We start from the raw sequence: 19,806 nt of genomic DNA on the forward strand, positions 1-19,806 counted from the left end.
TCTGAACACATGAGTGCTCTCTTTGAAGTACCCATGAGCAAGGCACTTGAATCACAGTCAGTGTCCGTTACAAAAAGCTATCTCGCTTTGGCTACATTTGAGTGAATGCATGTCTAAGAAGCTGGATTTGACCATTTTTTTCCAGCTTTCTCTTCAGATGTTTGCTGCTCAGATTACAGTTCCAGTCTCAATACCAGTTGTTTTGCTGTGAACAGGAACAAAAATCTTGCTTAAAAAGAACTGCATGAATGAGGAAGTTAGCTCATAGCACTGCACCAGACGTTTCACAACAAAGGGAGTTGCTAACACAACAATTAACTGTCACTTTATGAAGCAATTAGTACTGCCTGGTGGTTTACACTTGTCTTGAAAATACTGTAAGAAGTGTCTTATAAAGACTGGGGGGACCTGTTTTTACCACCATGTACAGCAGGGGAGAAATATTCCTCTGTGCAGATGGTTAGACTAATTGACTCAGACTTCTTCGGATGAGACTCCAGCAAGCTGCTGGCAGCGCGGTTGGTGGTACCAAACCCAAACATGTCTCTGCCACTGACACACCAAAGCAGATGGTTAGAGATGCAAACAGATATCATCAGACATCATCATCATTGATCTGTCTACGGTGTGAGTGGAGGTGATATGCTACACACAGACATGGATTTCAGCAGAGTTTTGCTGGGACTTTTTTTCTGGATTAGATCATTATTTGGAAGTCTACATCACGTCCATCTACATGGATTAAAAGTCAGTGAATGTTGTGTGAATGCTGCCTAGCCGAAATCATCCGCCGTGCAGTGATCTGAAGCTGACGCTTTTGATGCAGCTGGACGGAGTCTGCCTTGTTTTTGAATGAGATAAGAGTTAGCTCAGGGCAACAGTTTCAAACCCTGTGATGGACATTTAGACAGGGAGTGGAGAGGACAGTGTGTGTGTGTGTGTGTGTGTGTGTTAGTGTTTGTGTGTGTGTATGCATGTAGAGCAAAATCATTACCATGCTGCAAGTGAAAGATAAGGAAATCTGTCAGATTCCCCACAGGAGGTGCTGCAGGCATTTTCCACTAGTTGTACAAGTAAAGGATGGGGTACTACATACATGCATTTGCAATTTAATGCACAAGTCTATTTTTAATAAAGGATATGTTACATTTTGAGCATGTGCATTTGACTTTATGCCATGTACCACAAGATGTTCTTCCTTTAGGATAAACCAACATGCACTGTAGGGATGCACAATCAAATTGTACATCATTAGTATGGGCAGATATTGGCTTTAAAATGAAATATTGGAATCCGCCAACATGCTGTTTTCTGCCGATATCACCAAACAATTATTCCTTTTTTTTATTTGACAAAGTCAACATACAAAACATCAACCATAAGTTGAAGTATTTTTCTTATTTTGCCCAATGAATTATATGACATATACCAAAAAGCATTGTATTATTTCATGTCTTTATCTGCTGGTGGGCCATCACAATAAGAGTATGCATGATATGATGTTAATGCCACTACAGAAGAGACTTGATTATCATTAAAACTAGGCGGGGGAAAAAAGTGGATATATTGATATCGGTAACGATTATCAGCCAAATGAGTTGTTATGTATTGGCATATCAGATTTTGGCAAAAATCCAATGTCATGCATACCTTATGTACTTCATTTAGTAGTACTATATTGTAGCCTATATGTTTGTTATTGATGCCTCAAAAGCTACTGGGTATTTGTGTGTTTGCTTCTCTGTTGCTGAAAGCATTTCCCCATCATTCCACTTCTATTCTGATTATTCTTTCATAAGCCTTTCAGTCAACAAAATCCTATAATTTCAGTCAAGTAGAAATCCTGTTTGACAGAAAATGATGTTGTTTTTCATCAGAAATATTGCGAGGCATACATTCCATGCCAATGAGATATCTAACCTCCACAAATTGCCTCTGGTGTGAAAGCTTCCCAGATGGTCGGAGCAGCACTACTGATGAAGTGGGAGAAGTCTGTAAAGGGGAAATGAGCATTCACTCGTCCTTTCAGATGAAAAAATGTGGAGGGCCTGGGGTCAATCCAATGTGGGAAGTTGGTTATGACCTCCAGTGGACTCTTGTAAAGGTCTGTGTGAGAGCAAGCCACTGACACCCCTTTAAAAAATATAGCGAAGACAAGCCAAATCTATTAAAGAAAAAAAAGATGCATAAATCTGGGGTGGACCTCCGTCTGGACTGCCCCGTCTCCATCTTCTGGAGTACTGACCCTTACAAATTTAATTTGGCATTATTTATATATATGCATATATATATATATATGCACATAGGTACATATTTTACAGATTTACAGATAAAAGATAAATTGATAACATATAAAATATATAAGATAAATAATATGTTCAATATATTTTTCATTATTATTAGGTAAGTGCACATATGTTGATACTGGTGTACATGTGGGCCGATAATTCATAGGAAACTGATTTACATAAATGCCAAACATGTGTGAGGTACTTTTTAAACACTGACTGCATTATATAACTGTACACTGTACTGTTGTTGGTACCTTGTCTCGGTCAAAACTAGGATGCACCAATCCAACTTTTAACACCTGCTAAGGGTATCTGCTAGGGTTAGGAAATTATTAAACAACAGCAATCCAACAATCACCAGCTCTTCTTTGGTCGAAGTAAACTTAATTCACAGCGTTAGATGTGAAAATATGCTGGCACACAATAACAAGAACTGTACTCAGCCAATCGCTGATAGCTGATATATTCGTCCAACCTTAGTATTTGCACATACTGATGTTGGGTTTTAGACATGTTCTCTCTTTCCCCAAATGTAAAAGCTGTTTACCTTCTGCAGTGGAGCTCAGTGGGATGATTTTTATGTGAGGTAACATGATGCCAGGGTTTGCTGTGGCTCTACAAACTGACTTGGCCACCTGCCATGACTTAATGAAGGTAACTGATAGTGGAAATGCTGAATTTCGTGATGACATTATTGAAGCCACTGTTTAGTGTTTAGTGTGGAGCAGTCACATCTGGCCAAAACTGAGCCTGCTAAATATCATTTAACACTTAACCCCTTGTTGGACACCCCACCATCAGTTTTTTAGCTGTAAGGATAGCTCTGTTGGTTGGTCGGTCAGACGGTCCAAATTTCCACGACCTTTGGCAGCTACAGTTTTTGCCCTAGGAGGCTAAAATTTGGCATGGAGGGTGCGTGTCTGCGTGTGTGTGTGTGTGTGTGTGTGCGTGTGTGTGTGTGTGTGTGTGTGTGAGAGAGAGAGAGAGAGAGAGAAGGTGTTTGTGATTATGGTAGTGGGCTAAAAGGATGAAGGGTGGCAATGCATGTGTCCTATCACAAAAAGACACAACATGTCAAAATGTATCCTCAGACCTACCCAAGATTTTGTGAAATTGTTGGTTATGAGCTACACGACAGCTGACTAAAAAAGGGGAAATGAGTGGAGGCATGCGTGTGCAGCACCTGGTTGAAGCTGTTGCGTTTTAGTGTTTGTTTGAACTCTCAAACATGGAGGTGGGAGGAAAAATTGATTCTTAGATGCATCACGTTTGTCTCTTGAAAGAGATTGTCTCGATGCAGACAAGTCAGTAATTTTAAATTTAAAGTCTCAACATTATAATCTCCTGTAACAATTTTGTGAGACCAGACTGTGCATTTCTTAGTGCTAAACCAACTTGTTGTTGAAATGCAACAAATGTTAACATGTAGTTTTTATGTTTTAAACTGGATGAGACCAGGCTACAAATTATCTGCCTCCAAAACAGAGTGTAGTGTAGACATTCTTGTATATTTTTCTTTTCACTTTTTGTGTCATTGTGTCTTTTCTTCTTTCCCTTTTCCACCTGCATATGTTAACAAATATTGATGTAGTTCTCCCATTAACATACTCAATTGCACATTTGCCTCAGATCTCACTCTTTAGTTACATTTTCTATAAAGCGCACTGTATCACAATATCTGTTTTCTTTTTGTTTCATTATCTGTTGTCTGTTGATGTAGTTGTGTGTTTGTCTGTCTGTTATTCTACCTTTTGTATAATGTGACATTCCACTAATGTAGAAATAAAAAAAGTAAAATCTCTCAGACTGTGTAGCACTATGAAGTCTGGAGGAAATGATTACTAATCACTTTTACAAAAGAGAAAATATTGATCCACTTACAATGTGGCTTCTAAGAGATTTTGCTGACATCATGTTTCCTCCTGTGTTGATTGTTTTAGATCATAGTTGCTATATGATTAACTTTCACTCTGAATCTCATCAGGGAGACTAAAATAATGATTCCTGTCATCATAAGATTTAAAAATGCCACCACCTCATTTAGTATTTTCTCTCTCCTGTAGGATGACGCCTCTCGGTAAAACCTGCTCGGTCTCCTCCCTGTTTCCTCACCCCGTCTCCAGAGTTCAAACGCCTTGTCAGCAGACTGAGCGCTCCTGAGCACTCGCTGTGACCCTCCCTTGTTTGGCTCGCCTGGCTGACGTCCGGGGGAGGTGATGCGACGCTTTGTCTACTGTAAGGTGGTGCTTACCACCTCTTTAGTGTGGGTGCTGGTGGATGTCTTCCTGCTGCTCTACTTCAGCGAATGTAACAAATGTGATGATAGGAAAGACCGCTCGCTGCTTCCTGCCCTGCGAGGTGAGTCCACACCACCGCTGCTACACCTTTCATTCACAGAGTAGATGCGACGAGGCTCAAAGTCTTCATGTACACCTTATTCTCTCTACCTTTCCTACAAGGAATGAGGGGACAAAAATCGATACCGCAGTCGATATTTTGCTTGGCAATACTGTACCGATACAAGCTCAGAATTACATCTTTTATTGTAAAAATTATTGACATTGCAAATACAAATTGAACTTTTGGCAGCATACTAAAATAACAAAATCAAGTGCTTTTGCAGTCCACTTAGAGACATTTTGTGGCAGTAAAAACAATTGAAGTGAGATGAACAGACTGAAAACTTTTTTACTACAGATCATGACATAACTTGCAGTCAAAAAAAGGGAATAAATCACAATACTTGTTTAAGCAATGCTCAACATATCATAAAATGTTTAAAATCATAATAATGTATCTTGACCAAAGTATTGTGAAAATGTTGCACCTGGTAATTCCAGTCATTATTAACTCAAATAGTCAGATGCATCTTATGACTTTTAAAATTTTCCTATTTTGAAAATGTCCTACACTAGGTCTGTAATTATTTAATAATTTCACTGATTTATATTTCGATTGATCAGTGAACTGTTTGTTCTCTTTAGAAAATAGTGATAAATGTACATTGCAAATTCTTAAAGGTCTTCAAACAGCCTTATAGATATTTGCTTTACTATAGAGGAAGCCTGAAAAAACAGCAAACTGCTGTTTTTGGCTTAACCACAAACAGAGAGTGGACACAAACCTTAAGTTCTGGTGTCACAATCCTGCACTTTGTATGTGGCCATCCACCCCAACCACCTTTCTGCAAATCCAGCACTGTGCATAAATGTAGCATTTAATTAACTCAAAGTAACATTGTCTCTGAACATAATCCAGGCAGTGAATAAAGTGTCACCATAACAAAATTATGAACGCAATCAAGTAATGTACAAAGTAATTTCTAGAAGACAGAGTTGGTAATGTAACACAAGTTTGTAGTTTCCAAAACAAGATTTAATATTGTACTGGAGTGCACTGAAACCAGGAGCGCACAGCACAAATCAAAATAAATACAGGATGAAAATCACTACCTGTTAATAGCTATGCAGTTAGTGTAGAGTGGGTTTTTCCATAGGTGAAGTGAGATTTCTATCTCGAAATAATACCTGTGTTCAGACAATCTCAGCTACACTGGTTTCAAGTGCATTTATTAAGATTTACAATAAGGTGAAATTGAGCTTTGATTTCGTCCTTCTTTCAGATGCTTGGATGTGGAATAGATCGGTTTTCAACACTATTATCACAAAACAACCAGGTTAATCAGCACACAGCAGGTTTGCTTATGAGGCACCAATCTGCATATGCCAATCTGTTTTTTAATATTACATGCCAATTTGAAGAATCTAATTAAATCAGGTTTATTTATATAGCACATTTAAAAACAACTACAGTAAAGCAAAGTCCTGTAGAAATTAAATTGAATGGCAACAACAACAAACACCAACCACCACAACAACAAAAACAACAAGTGCCATTATACCTTGCAGAAGTTGTTTGGTTATTTGATGCAATAACTCAGCTGCAGGAACACTTTGTAAATGAAGGAAGCATAAACAGATAATGCCCTTTTTTGTTTGGGGTCTCTGCATTTTTGATGTTGTAAAATCTTACTTTTGTTTGGCATCATGGAGTCAAACGAGCTTCGGCTTGTGGATATAAGCTGCAGACTTAAAACGCTCCATCATTTCAGCAGGGTGTTTAACTTAATCTTCATCATCTGTCACAAATCCTATTAACACGATGAAGTTGACTGAGAGGAAAACTTTGCCTGAAAGGTCAGAAAAACAATCTGTAGAAATATGTCATCTTTAATCCTTGACAATAATGTGACAAAGGTGAGATTTATGGTTATTTATGTAAAAAATGCCAAAGCTATTATTGGAGTTTTGTGATGTAGTGAATCTCTACCAGTCTAATTTGATTGTCTAAGGTGACTGATAAAGATCTAGTTAATGTAACTGTAGCAGCTTGAAATGATCCTGTGTGCGTGTTTGTGTAGCTTTGAGAGGTCAACCTAAACCACAGTGCTTGTGTAGCAGAGTTCATTTCCTCACATGCCCTGCAGTAAGCAGGTTTCTAAGAGGCTCGCTAAGCTGCTTTTAAGGTTAGAATGAGGCAGAGTTGTCAGCTACTGAGACTGATTACCATGCTGAAGTCTAATGTTACATTAAAGTTACTGTGAAAGCTTAAATATGGTGATTTGCAAAACACAATGAAGTGTTGAGAATGTTTTCCGATACTGGTTTTCCATAACACTGTGGGTTGTTAATTCTTCCTCATTTAGCTTTGAACAGCCTACACATATTCTGCACTCATTCACATGTTCACTTTTTGATGGGCTTCAGGGGTAACCCAAATTGATTTTTGGGTCACACTAATTACATTTCAGTTAATGTTTTTGTAGTCAAAGTGAAAGGAATCCTTAAAGCTGAATTATTCATTCCTTGGCCACTAGGGAGAAAAATAATAATAGTTAAACAAAGTGATGGACAGTACACCTTAAGCCCAGTTCAAACCACAGAGTTGTGACGAGACAAAACAGTTTGACAAACTTGCAGACAAAAGTTGCAGCGCTTTGATCCGGCCCATCTCAAGTCAGCTCAAGCCGCCGATGTTGTCGTCTGCAACACAGCTTGTCAAGTCACCAGCGGCTGGTTTTAGAACGTAAGGTGCATCACCAGTTTCAACAGCCAATCAACTTAGAGATAAGTTTAATGATCAGGTGCTTGTTGTATTCTCTGACAACAGCCCTCCATTCTGAGCCCGAGTTTATTATTTACATGCCCATAGCTTTGACACGAATGTCTGTCTCCATCCTTGCGGTGTGTCAGTGTCGGATGTTGGATCGCTACTATGAATATGGTCCTTTTGACGCTCAGTTTGTTTTGTTTTTGCAGTTTCATCACTACTACAAATGCAACGGTATCAAGTTTTTCGCTGTCAATATCCTCATTTAAATTTATGAGGATACAAATTAAATTCAGCTACACAATAAGCCTGAAAAGCTGGAAATTAAAGCTGGAATATAAGTACAGTGAGTAGTTGGTATAGAGATAATAGACTGTCTTATAGTTGCATCGGTCTGAACTGGCAGGTTTTTTGAACGTTGCAGATTGCAGCGTTGCAAGGAGTTGCGAGTTTCAGCTCGTCTCGTGAATACTTGGTCCAAACTCGACTTGATGAAATCCTAATGGCTAACAGTTATACACAAGTAGAGGATGCAGAGCTGAATGTATTAAAGTACCTGTCATTTTGAGTCATGTGTCTGGCCAACTGACAAATATATGTTTATTTATTTCTTTGTTTGTTTTTTTTTCCTCTGTTTTGGTCTTCATCATCTCCTGTATCTCAGTCTGTGGCTGCTAAATGTTTGACTTTGTGCAACAGTAAATCAACATTTTTTCTGCCATTTTCCATTTTTTAGCTGGAAACATGCCTATGTTGATAAGATCGTCTCTGACTGAACCATCCAGTAAATATAGAAACTGTCAAACTTTAACAGTGAGATAAAAATAGGTTAAAAAGTTACTTAAGTATTATGAGTTGCACAATCCTGCGGTGGGATGTGACTGTTTCTTCTCCATTTACCACCCTAACCCTGGTTGATAATGACCTTGTTAAAGAATGGTTGCCTTAAATGCCTGATCAGTGCAGGCAGCTCTAAGCCAATGTCAGTGTTTTTCAGTTTGGAATGATAAACTCAATGGTCTGTTTTACATCTGCATGACATACTTAGTAGTTGTTGTTGTAGTTAAATTTGTTTGGAGTGGTGCTTTTTATTGGATTTCGGTAAGGAAAGGATGCTGCATAGACCCATGTAGCCCAGAATGTTTTCTGCAGTGTTAATATGTGGAGTGCTTTGTTCCTTTTTGGCACTTCATTGTAACTGATTTAGTTTGCACTTCCATGAAGATGTTTGACCTGGGTAAGACAAATTAAAGAAAAGAAAACTCCATGCAGACAGTCCGTATGAAAAGCTTTTTGTTTCTTTTCCATCTCAGTCTGAGATAACCCTCGACATTATCATTGTTATTTTCTCTCCCCTGAGAAAGCCCTCTACAGAGTCACAAAAGCTGTAATCCAAAGTTTTCAATCAGTGCAGTGTCCCTCTAATACAGACACAGCTTTAGAGAAACTCACCCACTAAACTTTCTAGCTGATCCTTCTTGGTGTTGGGGAGTTTTCATTTAAATTATTAAATAAGCTTAGGAATGTTTTTAAAAGTCTGTCTTTCTGCTCTTTTTCCGTTCACTTGAATGTGCATTTTTTAATTTGGCTGAACCAGCCATCTGTTGTTGGATAAAAAACTTACCCTGAGACGACTTCAGCCCCTGTAAACATTAATGAGACTTTCACCGGTAATCATCTGTAGTAACTTTTCACAGTTTTGCCATTTCAGTGGTGAATAGCGCAGTTAAATAACTGTTAATGATAACAATTACTCCCTGAAAGGGATAGTTCAGATGTTTTGAAGTGGGACTGGATCAACCGACCTATAATAGATGGCGGTCCACACACCCCCAGTTTGGAGAAGCATACAAGAGCACTGCAGTGAAAGCTAAGCATCAAGAAAATGTATTTCAACTCTCTTCCCATAAATCAAAATAAGTAATAATATCAGTATATTTAGAATATTTTAACTGCTTTGCCTTGCTGTCAGACAGATCCGTGTCAAAGAGAACAGAAGCCACAATTTATTTTCTCTTAAAACCCATCAGACCCAATTGGAAAAAAAACAATAATTTTATGTCACAGAACACTGGAGCTGCTGGGCTAACGTTACCTTGATTGGTTAGTTTGTGTTATTGTGTGACTTTGGGGTTTTAAAAGGCTGAGTTAAAATTCACCAAAAATCACACATTAACACAAACAAATAGCATTCAAGACAGTAGTGGAGCAGCAGCTTGTGCATGTTTTATCAAAGAAGTCTGTGACTTTCAAGAGACCGTAGAAAAGATTCTGTTTTGATTCAGTTCCCCATTGTAAAAGGCCTGTTTGACAACAGGATAAGGCTGTGAGAATATGTAAATATAGCATATACTTAAACTGATATTGATTTTTGATGTGACTATGGACAAGAACTTCATACAACCCCATTTCAAACAATTCAAATGATCCCTTTAATGCTTCAACAATCGGTCCCTCTGTATTTAAAACAAAAAATAGTGTTACAAGACTATCAGCTGATCAATTGAACAAAAGTTGATTGCTAAATGGAGACTAAATAGAATTTAACATTTTCATCATTTTCAACATTATGAATTGGAGTGTGTCAACAGCCAGACCACTGCATCACTGAAATGCACACGGAATAAAGAATAGCGCTCAGTCTCTGTTTTGTAACCACAGTCAGCCCCTCAAAGAGGCTGAGCATCACAAGGCAAAGCTATGTGTCACACATGATATTATGAAAAAGGAAATGCAACACAGTGATGTTTGGTGCTGGATTATAGTGCATTTCACAGCATCTGTGCTTAGTGTTACACTACATATAGACATACAGTATTTTTCAACCTTAACGTGATATATTTCAGGGTTTTAGTTTGACTTTAGCAGCAGTATTACTCCTTAAAAGGTGCTGAAGCTTAAAATTAATTGACAACAGTGAACTAACACCTTTATTTATCAAGTATTTATATACGGCAGGAATACTGCAAATTTTTATGACCATGAAATAATGATTCTCTCATTCATATTTCTTTCTGTTTGCAGAACATATAGCTATATTTAACTGTGTATGATTTGCTATTAATTTGAATTTAATAATGCATTTAATTTAATAATTAATTTGAATGAGATACCACAATGTTTCATTTTTTTTTTGCATTGGCACAGAGAGCTGAGATGAGATGACACCACAGGTTGGGTTGCAGAAAGCTTTTAGCTGTTTTTCTGAAGACAAAAATATAATTTTTACTGTGAGTTATTGTTCAGAGACTTACCTCCCCTCCGGGTACTCATACCTTTGCAGATATTACACTCAAGTCATACAAGACTTCTCATCCTAATTGCCTTGAATCTTTGTTTTTTTGTGTGAGCATCGCCTCACTCGGTGTAGAAAAGACATTATGTTGCAGTTAGGCTGAGGTGCACATCAGAGCAGCATAGTCGTACACTGCAGGGCGTTTTGTTCCCAGCCCGCTGCGTTTTTTTGTTCAACAGGAGCTTCTCTGATATATAATGCAATGCCAGCTGGGTCAGACTCGCATGGAAGAAAGCAGAGCGGAGCAGCAGAGGTAAAAAGTACGGAGGAAGGAAATGGATCAAGCTTGTGATAGAGCCTCCAACTGTGCACCACTACACAGACCTTTTCCTACAAAGTAAATGAGAATAAAAAGAGCGAGGAGACAATCTGCATGCAGATTAGTGTCTGAGTCCACCTTGACAAGAGGACTGGATCAAAGAGTGCAGCCGAGCTCTCACAAGACATTTCAATAATGACATAGAGGAGGCTAACATGAAGCATATGTGGCAAATGTTGTTTGGAGAGTGTGGAGGTGCACATGTATTGCTACTTTGTCATAATTATGAGCTCATCAGTCATATATCGGACAGGGTGACAGAAAGACATGTGGCACTTTATTTTTGTTGAGCACTGAAATGTGAGTGATCGTGTCTCCAAAGACCCATTACCTGTGAGCAAGAGGGGAACCTTTTCACTGTAATTGTTTGAGATAAAGCTGCAGGCAGGGACATTGAATTAGACTGACTGACCCAAGGACAGACAGAGCCACTGTTTTCTTCCCAGATGATTGTGGTCATCTTTTATAATGAATGCTCTGTGTCAGGGGGAGAGTGTGAGTGTGTCGGGCTTGGGGATACCACAGAGAGTTTGTTTCCTGAGACTCCTCTGATCTGTGTGTTGCTAAGCAAAACCTGATTTATTTAAACGTGTCTAGACTTTATTTAATATGTTTGTATTGTGCCATAGATGGAGAACTTTGAAGGTGCTGAGGCTGAGAAATGATGATTTGCAGTCATAATGAAGGAGCTAAATCAAGTTAATTAGGTCATATATATTATTTCAAACTTGCTGTAATAGGCAGATTTCCAGTCTTCTTAATGCAGCAAAAATATGCTGACATTTGGCATACAATTACTCTGTAAAATAAATTGTTATGAATGAAGTTTACTACTACTACTACTACTCCCAATAATATTAATAATATTAATAATATAAATTATTACTAATACAACTTTATTTATGCAGCCCCTTTTGAAACAAAGTTACCAAGTGCTGTTACAGGGTTGGTCCCAGATTTAAAACAATGCAGGATTAAAGCAAATAAATCTGGAAATTTTAAGAAAAACAAAGAAACAGCAACCCCAGCAATAACAAATACTTTCAATGAAGCAGGTAAGCAAATTTGGCAGCTAAGTGCCCTAAAAATCACACTGAGGTATATCAAATCTTACAATTAGAATAAAAGAAAGAAGAAATAAAATAAAAAGAAAAAAATACAATAAAAAACAATGCTATTAAAATGGCATATGTTAAAAATGAAGTGTGCTAAAATTGATAAAAGGTTTTTTTGAACAGATAACTTTTACGAAGTGATTCAGAAGATGTCACTTATTCAGCAAGTCTCAGACAGGCTTAAAACAAATCCTTCCTTGCAGGCAGATTCAAGATAAGGGCAGTTTGCATTACAGATAGTAGTGCAGCACAAATATATAGAATATTTAAAATTATGCACAACACAGCACAAGCGCCATATCTTTTACACTTGACGTCACCATGAATTGTGGAAAAAGAAAAAGGAAGACACAATGACATGATATCCAGGGTAATGGATTGTCTAAAAAAACAATAGTGACTGAAACAAAGGACAATCTGTATCTATTCATGCTGCCTTTGTGGAGACTGAACCTCCACCTTGACGGAAGCATCTGGAACTCAGCATGTAAAGGTTGCTGAAAATGTCAAGATCTTCGATGTGTCCCTTCGCTGCATTGTTTCATCTGTGACATGAAATAAATATAACAAATAATAAATACTTTATTTTAAACAAAGGCAAGTGTCTGCTGCTATGCTAGACAATCATGTCTGATTGATTCAGAGCTGCATCAACCCACCACACCGCCCCCTTCATATTGCACCATTTTATTGTTGTTGTGCCTGTTTTACTATTTGTTTACTTAGTGACTGATTTTTAAGTTCTTTATTTGTTTATTAATTCATATTGTGCACCACAGGGAGTTTGCAATTTCATCATATACTTGCTGTATATTGACAAATAAAGTTCTTCTATATAAAGTGTGTAGGATTTGGGGGAATATATTGCCAGAAATTAAATATAATACTGATAACTGTGTTTTTTAGTCTATAGTCACCTGAAACTAAGAATTGTGATTTTGTTATCTTGGAATGAGCCATTTATACGCATACGAAGTGGGTCCTCTTTAGCAGAATCCATCATGTTGTTTCTACAGTAGCTCAGAACCGACAAACCAAACACTGGTTCTAGACAGGGCCATTCGTGATAAAGCGTCAGCCACTGTGATTCTCCTGTACCGTTGACACATAGGAGAAGTTCCAGTGTGTTGGAGTGTGCCTTACCTTACCACTAGATGCCACTAAATCCTGCACACTGGACCTTTGACCCTCTGAAAACTCAGCAAAACAAGGCAAACAAAAAAGTGCATAAAAATTATAATAATTCTGTAACATACGTTAAATATGTAATTATGATCATTCTAAATATACTGTTTCTCTAGATTTAAAAAATGTAAAAATTCTGGCAATTTGTGAAATATTAATTACCAAATTGCTCATTGCCTTTTTCTCATGTTTTTTGAGAGAAATTGCACCAGTTTGCTCAGAGTTCAAGAGTTTAAATACCTATGAAAGGCGTCTGAAAGCAGCACAAGTAAGATGTCATTCCAGGTCGCCAAGGTTTAAAATAAACACAAAAAATGCCAAAACCTCAAGGTGGCGCTAGAGGAAAAGTCAGAGGATCATTGAAATCTGTAGGCGTAATCCTAAGGAAACCATGAATGTCTATACAAAATTTCGTGGCATTTCTCCATGTACCAGTTGCTGAGGCATTTCAGCCTGGACCAAATTAGTCCGCCTGTTGACAGACAATCCCAAGAGCCTTTCAGATGGCGTAAATAAAGAGTGAAAGAGATAAACAATAAGATGACAGAAGCTCCAGCAGCCTCTGCAGTTTTGACAGAGATGCACTGCAACACAAATGGAAAACGTCACGCTCATTTTGACACAATTTATTTTAAATGTGAACTGTGAAGCTTAGAAAATATTAATTTGTCCAATACTTTGTAACATTAAAGTTGTAACAAAGAGATAGAGATGTACTGGTAGAGTAGGACTGACAGTTAGCCTTGTTATTTCGAGGCCCGAGGACTTTCTCCTACAAAATTCAGAAAGTATTCTGCTCTTTCAGTTATGTTCCACACAATATTCAGTAATCTGCTTGAACACCCAGATTTGAATACTGCATAAATAATTTTGCACCTTCTATATAATCTATGGGATTCATTGTTTATGTTGTGTTGAAGACAAATGCATCATATATTCATATCCTGTGTATCCGTAGCTGTAGACGGATGGATTGGAGAGGCTGAGCATGTGTTTGATGGACACTTTGTTCAGTCATCCAGGTCAGGTCTCAAGCTGCGTCCATCGGATTTAAGCCAGTGTCCAAATGGAGAGTGTCAGCAGCACCATAAACAAAAGAGCTGGATCAGTGGAGGTTAACAATCCGGCAGACGCCAGCACGCCTCCATGAGGGGTCGTAGGGAATCCTCTCAACCTGGGACTGTATTGCTAATGTGAAATGTGTGTCCCCCTTTCATGGAAATCACTGCCTCTGCTCTGAGAGATTATTAAAGAGAACACGGTCATAAATCCGTGGGAGGCTGTTTACCTTTGGTGAAGGGAGCTGGCTCTGTGCAGCAACGCCAACGACAGCAGTGTTGATGTTTTGCACGCTTTTGACATTAGCCTCATATAGCGAAGAAGACTAGTAGTAACTCTAGGAAGGATTTTGCCATGCCACTTTTTCATCTATTAATACGTTCCCCTAAATCTCTGAATTTAAGACCTCCTAATAGATTAAATTAAAATTAAATATAGCTGCCAGACTGTGCAGTGCTGAATCAGTCAGCCCGAGCTGCAGCATCCAGGAGCGAGCTTAAGCAGAAGTATGTATTATATGTCTGACACTATGTCACCACATTCACTGATGTGTGAGGAACCTTTAACAGTGCAGGTGAGAATGCCATCACATCGTCTGTAAGTGCGGTGTTATTAAGAGTCACTGAGGAGAATTCGACATGCTGTTCATATGTTCACACCCTGTATACAGGACACTGCTGCCAGTAAATGATTTGCTTTTTGAACACACGAGTTTGGAGCATGCACATTGATCTGGAAAATTGCATCTATGCTCTGGCTTTTTGCCAGTGAAGAAAATTACACTTTACAGAGTGTACAGAGATAGAACTAGCATGCTTTGCCGCACTCTCCTCAGCCAGATAATAAACCCTGCCCAATGCTTAAATACAAGAGGGATCTCTCCGAATTTATCTGTAGTTCATTCCTGCAATGGATCAATGTAGATTATAAAAAAGACCCACTTTTTTCTCAGAGCAGCAGATTATATATCAAGGCTGCAACTAACAACTATTTTTTCCAAATAGTATTGAAATTGAACTTTTAACTATTTTGGAAAATGCTTGAGTTATGTTTTTTTTAATGATTTTAAATGATTATGTGACAAATAGAATGATTGATTTGCTGACTTACAGTTAATTAATTGCTCTCATTAAGCTATCAGCTTGTAGATTTAGCTTGAGGTTATTTTATGCATGCACTTAATATTCTGCTGACACAGAGGAGTTTTCTACTGAAATCAAGTCCTGTCATCATGGACTTAACAGGTTGCTATAGCAACTGAATGTTTTTTTAATAATTAGGGCTGTTTTGGGCACAAAGGCGTAGACAGGAGTTGCAGATTTTTGTGCAATTTACAAAGATTCAAATTCTCTGTCAGGGATTCCCACACATTCATTTATTTATGATATCAGCATCTGGCACCACACATTTTCTGTTAAAAACATATTGTCACCTCTTTCCACTAAACAATAGAAAAGTACTGATGGTGGTTTCGATTAATTTAGATCTTATAGGAGATAATGGTAACAATATCAATAGAAATTAACAATCGCCATTACTACTCTGGGCACGGATAATGCAGCAGAATGCCATGAGCTACTGAAGTAAAACTAAACTGTTCATTGTCCTTGATTTAAGAATTTGTTTACACTCGCCTCCGCAGCAGCTGCTCCTCTACTCCATCAATCTGATCTGATTAGCTCTGATTGCATGGATTGATCAATTATCAACCATGCAACTCAAACTAGAGTGTGCAGTGCACTCACCACCCACAGCAGCAACGCATTCTGCAGCCGTAACGTTAAACATTGCCATGAATGATGCATCGTTTGAAGTTTTCAGCCTCGATTGAAAAGAACTGAGAGTTGCAGCAGAACTGCAGTTTTCTTGGAGACTGTTCCAGATATGTGGTGCATAAAAACTAAATGCTGCTTCTCCATGTTTAGTTTTGTCTCTGGGGACACAAAGCAGACCTGTCCTAGACGACCTGAGAGATCTCGGTGGTTCATAGTGTAGCAGAAGGTCAGAAATGTATTTTGGCTGTAAGCCATTCACTGTTTTATAAACCCGTGGTAGTCTTTTGAAAGTGATTCTCTGAGAGACGGGAAGGTGATGTAAAGACCTCAGAACTGGAGTGATGGGATCTTTTTAGTAAGTTGGCAACTAATTCGGTCAACTCTTTGTCAAGTACATCTATTATTCGTGCAGCCCTATTATATATAGATATAAATGATCAAAAACGTACATTTCTACCATTAATGTATTAAGTAGATCCGGCACTGAAGCTTTATTTGCAGTCAGAACAGCACTAAATTTATCACAAATTTATTCAACTTTTGCACTCTTACTTTGAGTTTTTGAAAAACCACCAACTTTTTTTTTCCTCTTCGCTGGTTAGAACAGGGCACACAGCCAACAGACTGGGGTCAGGGAGGTCAGTCAGCACTCATTACTCTCAGCCCCGTTTAAAGAGGAAATGTGGAGTTTGTAATTTAGTAGGCTCATATACCATAGTAGTTCTTCTTATAGTGTTTCCTAATTAAGGATAGACTGTCTATACAAAGTGATTTATTTTACAGTGCAGTTTGACATTAACTTTTAAGCTCCTTAGTGAGAATAAAACATAAAGGAGGTTTGATTTCCTTGTCTGTTTTGCCTCTGCTATGTTACAGCGGTGATATCTCGGAGCCATGAGGGTCCTGGGGAGATGGGAAAGGCAGTGAACATCCCCAAGGACGACCAGGAGAAAATGAAAGAGCTCTTTAAGATTAACCAGTTCAATCTGATGGCCAGCGACATGATCGCACTCAACAGGAGTCTGCCGGACGTACGGTTGGATGGGTGAGTAAGCTTGGATGTCTTCCAGATGCATGCTGTGAATCACACTACGGACCCTTTAACACCTACTCGCACATGCATCCGCTTTTCAACCGACCAGCAGTGCACAGTCCTCACCCTGCTCCTCTGCTGCCTGCAAACTTTGGAATCTTTGATACCCATCACACATTGCAGGACACTGTGGTTTCGTTATCAAAGAGCCAACATTTCGGCTGATACTTTTAACTTTTTTCCTCTTCATTTCTTAGGATTTCTCTCCTTAAAGAACTATTTCACTGCTGTAAAGATGGTCTTTCCATGAAACAGGCCTGTGTGCATTAGATAGATGGAAATACTTTTGACATTGGTGCAACATGACCCGAGAAAACTAAGAGAAAGGACTGTTGGATTCACTTTTGCTCAAGTGGTAGAAAGACGCTGCTCCAAAACTTGAAAATGTATATGTGGCAGTGGATGATGATGTGGTCGCCACAAATAAATGCATGTTTGCAGTATCTGTTTTTATAATATAAACAGTCTGGTGCCCAATTCCTGTTCATAAACTCTCTGATTAATAGAGTTTAATTGATAATTAATTGATAAAGACATTTTAGGTTGGGAATTAGGCAATACAATAACAGAATCTTGGTTTATATTTGATCAGCACTGCCTAATTTTACAGTTTGGTCTGCATTCTCTATCAATCCGCTTTTACAGTGTACTCTTTGTGTCCGAGAAAATGGGGAAGTACAATCTGTAGTTTGAGCGACAGCCCGATAGCCACTGAAAATTTTGATCTGGGAGATGAGCAGGAGGATCTGGGTTCTGGTAAGATGGAGGGCAGTGTATTTAGATATACTGTCAACATTATTACGATACAAGGCTGCTTGAATTCAGCAAAGCATCCATTTAATGTGTGCAGACTTGTATAAAATGTTTCTCAGCAAGGCAGCAGGGAATCATATGCTTGTCAAAAGAGTCTCAACAGGGTTGCAGACAGTGATGCAGACAAAATGCTCAAAACTATCAAAGCAAAGTAATTTTTAAACTGTCCATTCGAATTTTATGGGTCTTATTAACTTTATCTAATGTGAAAAGACATCGCTAATTGTGCTTTTTCAACGCAGAATCCATCAGATCCCTGAAATGTGTACGTTAGGCTCGACATTTGAATGAGAGAGGGGTTTTGTTTACTGTCACTCAAGATCCACTTGAGCACTTAATGAAAATGCAAGGAGCAATTTGTGTGAAACATGAGCACATTCGTCTCAGGCTGCTGATATGCACCAGCATTCGCTTCTTGTGGAGACATTATCCAAGTGATTCATGTTTAAATATTCCAACTGAACACGAGTTCTCCAAAGCACTTTCATTAAGTGGATGCCAAAGGCTCTGCCAGTCAGATACACCATGAGAAATAGGCCACAGGAATGTTTTTATTCACACCTACGTTCTACAGTTATTATGCTATTCTTGCCTATACGGAGAAAACGCCAACTCTGAGACTTTTTACAATGAGGAAATGCAGATATAAAGAGAAGTTTTGCCTGCACAGTGCAAAAGAAGACCTATATTACTGAGGAGAAGTGAACATTCAGCCGATTGCAACAGCTTTTCTGTCCATTATGCCTCCATCCTTCTCTCAATATAAATATTACAGCAGCTTTATCACAGAACACAGCTTAGCTGTGCAAAATTTCTCCAACTGTGTGGTAAAAATTATCCAGAGCTATGCAGAATTGCCAGTTGTTGCTTCTGAACGGCAATAAAATTTTGTCTTGAAGGCAACCTTCTGGCCTAGTTATGTCAGTCAGTGCTGCCACTTTGAATAGACAGGACTTAGGTAGCTATGCTGTCTGCTCCACTGGCTTCTTTCACCCTCCGTCACCTCCCACTGCCCCTCCTCCTGCCCCGGCCGTCCACCTCTTCCTCTCCTGTAATGCAGCTCATTCTTTATTTAACTTCAGCCATGACGGGGCCATCCCGACTTTGCCACTTTTCACTCTTTGGGTTTGACAGACAGCACATCAAGCTGAGGACGTGCTGACGTGGCTGTCAGCGGTGGTTCTGCTTTTTTTACCTTCTTCCGAGGTATTTGTCAGTGAATCTCGTGTGACAGTGTTTCTGCACTGATGGCAGCATTGGATAGCAGCGGGATACACTCAGATTCTCTTTTCCGACACTTTTTACACAATATAATGAGCTGGAGGCGTAGAGAACCACTGTGACTGCGTTATCTAGGCCATGAATGTTTTAGGCTTAGGTATAAGGATACAAATAGTTATGTTCAGATATTAGTCATGATTTAGTTTAGCTGCTACTAATGATTTTGTATTTTTGTAGAATTAATTAATCATTTACAGTTAAATACTCAGTTAAAAATATTACACACTTGAGAAGCTCTAAACAGCAAATGTGTGGTTTTCCAAAATCTAAGTAATTTAATTGGTTTCCTATATTTAACAACGACTCAATATGAGCTTGGGTTATAGTGAAAGTAAAGTGTTATTGTAACAAAATGTAAGTGGTAAAGAAATTGAAAGGCTCATTACATGAGTACAGCTGACTAAATAATTTGAATTTCAGACCATCTTGTGATTTACTGTTTAATCGGAGCTGCATTGTTTGGTAACAGTT

The 19,806-nt window shown here is 38.5% G+C and overlaps 1 protein-coding gene across 4 annotated transcripts in view; it reads left to right on the forward strand.

Annotated features, from left to right (window-relative positions):
* Window positions 1-19,806, forward strand: part of galnt13 (polypeptide N-acetylgalactosaminyltransferase 13) — a 48,703-nt gene that overhangs the window by 1,302 nt on the left and 27,595 nt on the right. For all 4 annotated transcript variants that reach the window (XM_088083188.1, XM_088083187.1, XM_042495121.2 and 1 more), the window contains exons 2-3: window positions 4,355-4,649; window positions 17,025-17,193. In XM_088083188.1, the coding sequence (XP_087939314.1) occupies window positions 4,508-4,649; window positions 17,025-17,193 (311 nt within the window). In that variant the 5' untranslated portion in view covers window positions 4,355-4,507. The remainder of the gene's footprint in view (window positions 1-4,354; window positions 4,650-17,024; window positions 17,194-19,806) is intronic.

The sequence above is a fragment of the Plectropomus leopardus genome, chromosome 10 (genome assembly GCF_026936395.1).
Source record: "Plectropomus leopardus strain MGB_pleo_1.0 chromosome 10, ASM2693639v1, whole genome shotgun sequence".
In the NCBI taxonomy this organism is placed as follows: domain Eukaryota; kingdom Metazoa; phylum Chordata; class Actinopteri; order Perciformes; family Serranidae; genus Plectropomus; species Plectropomus leopardus.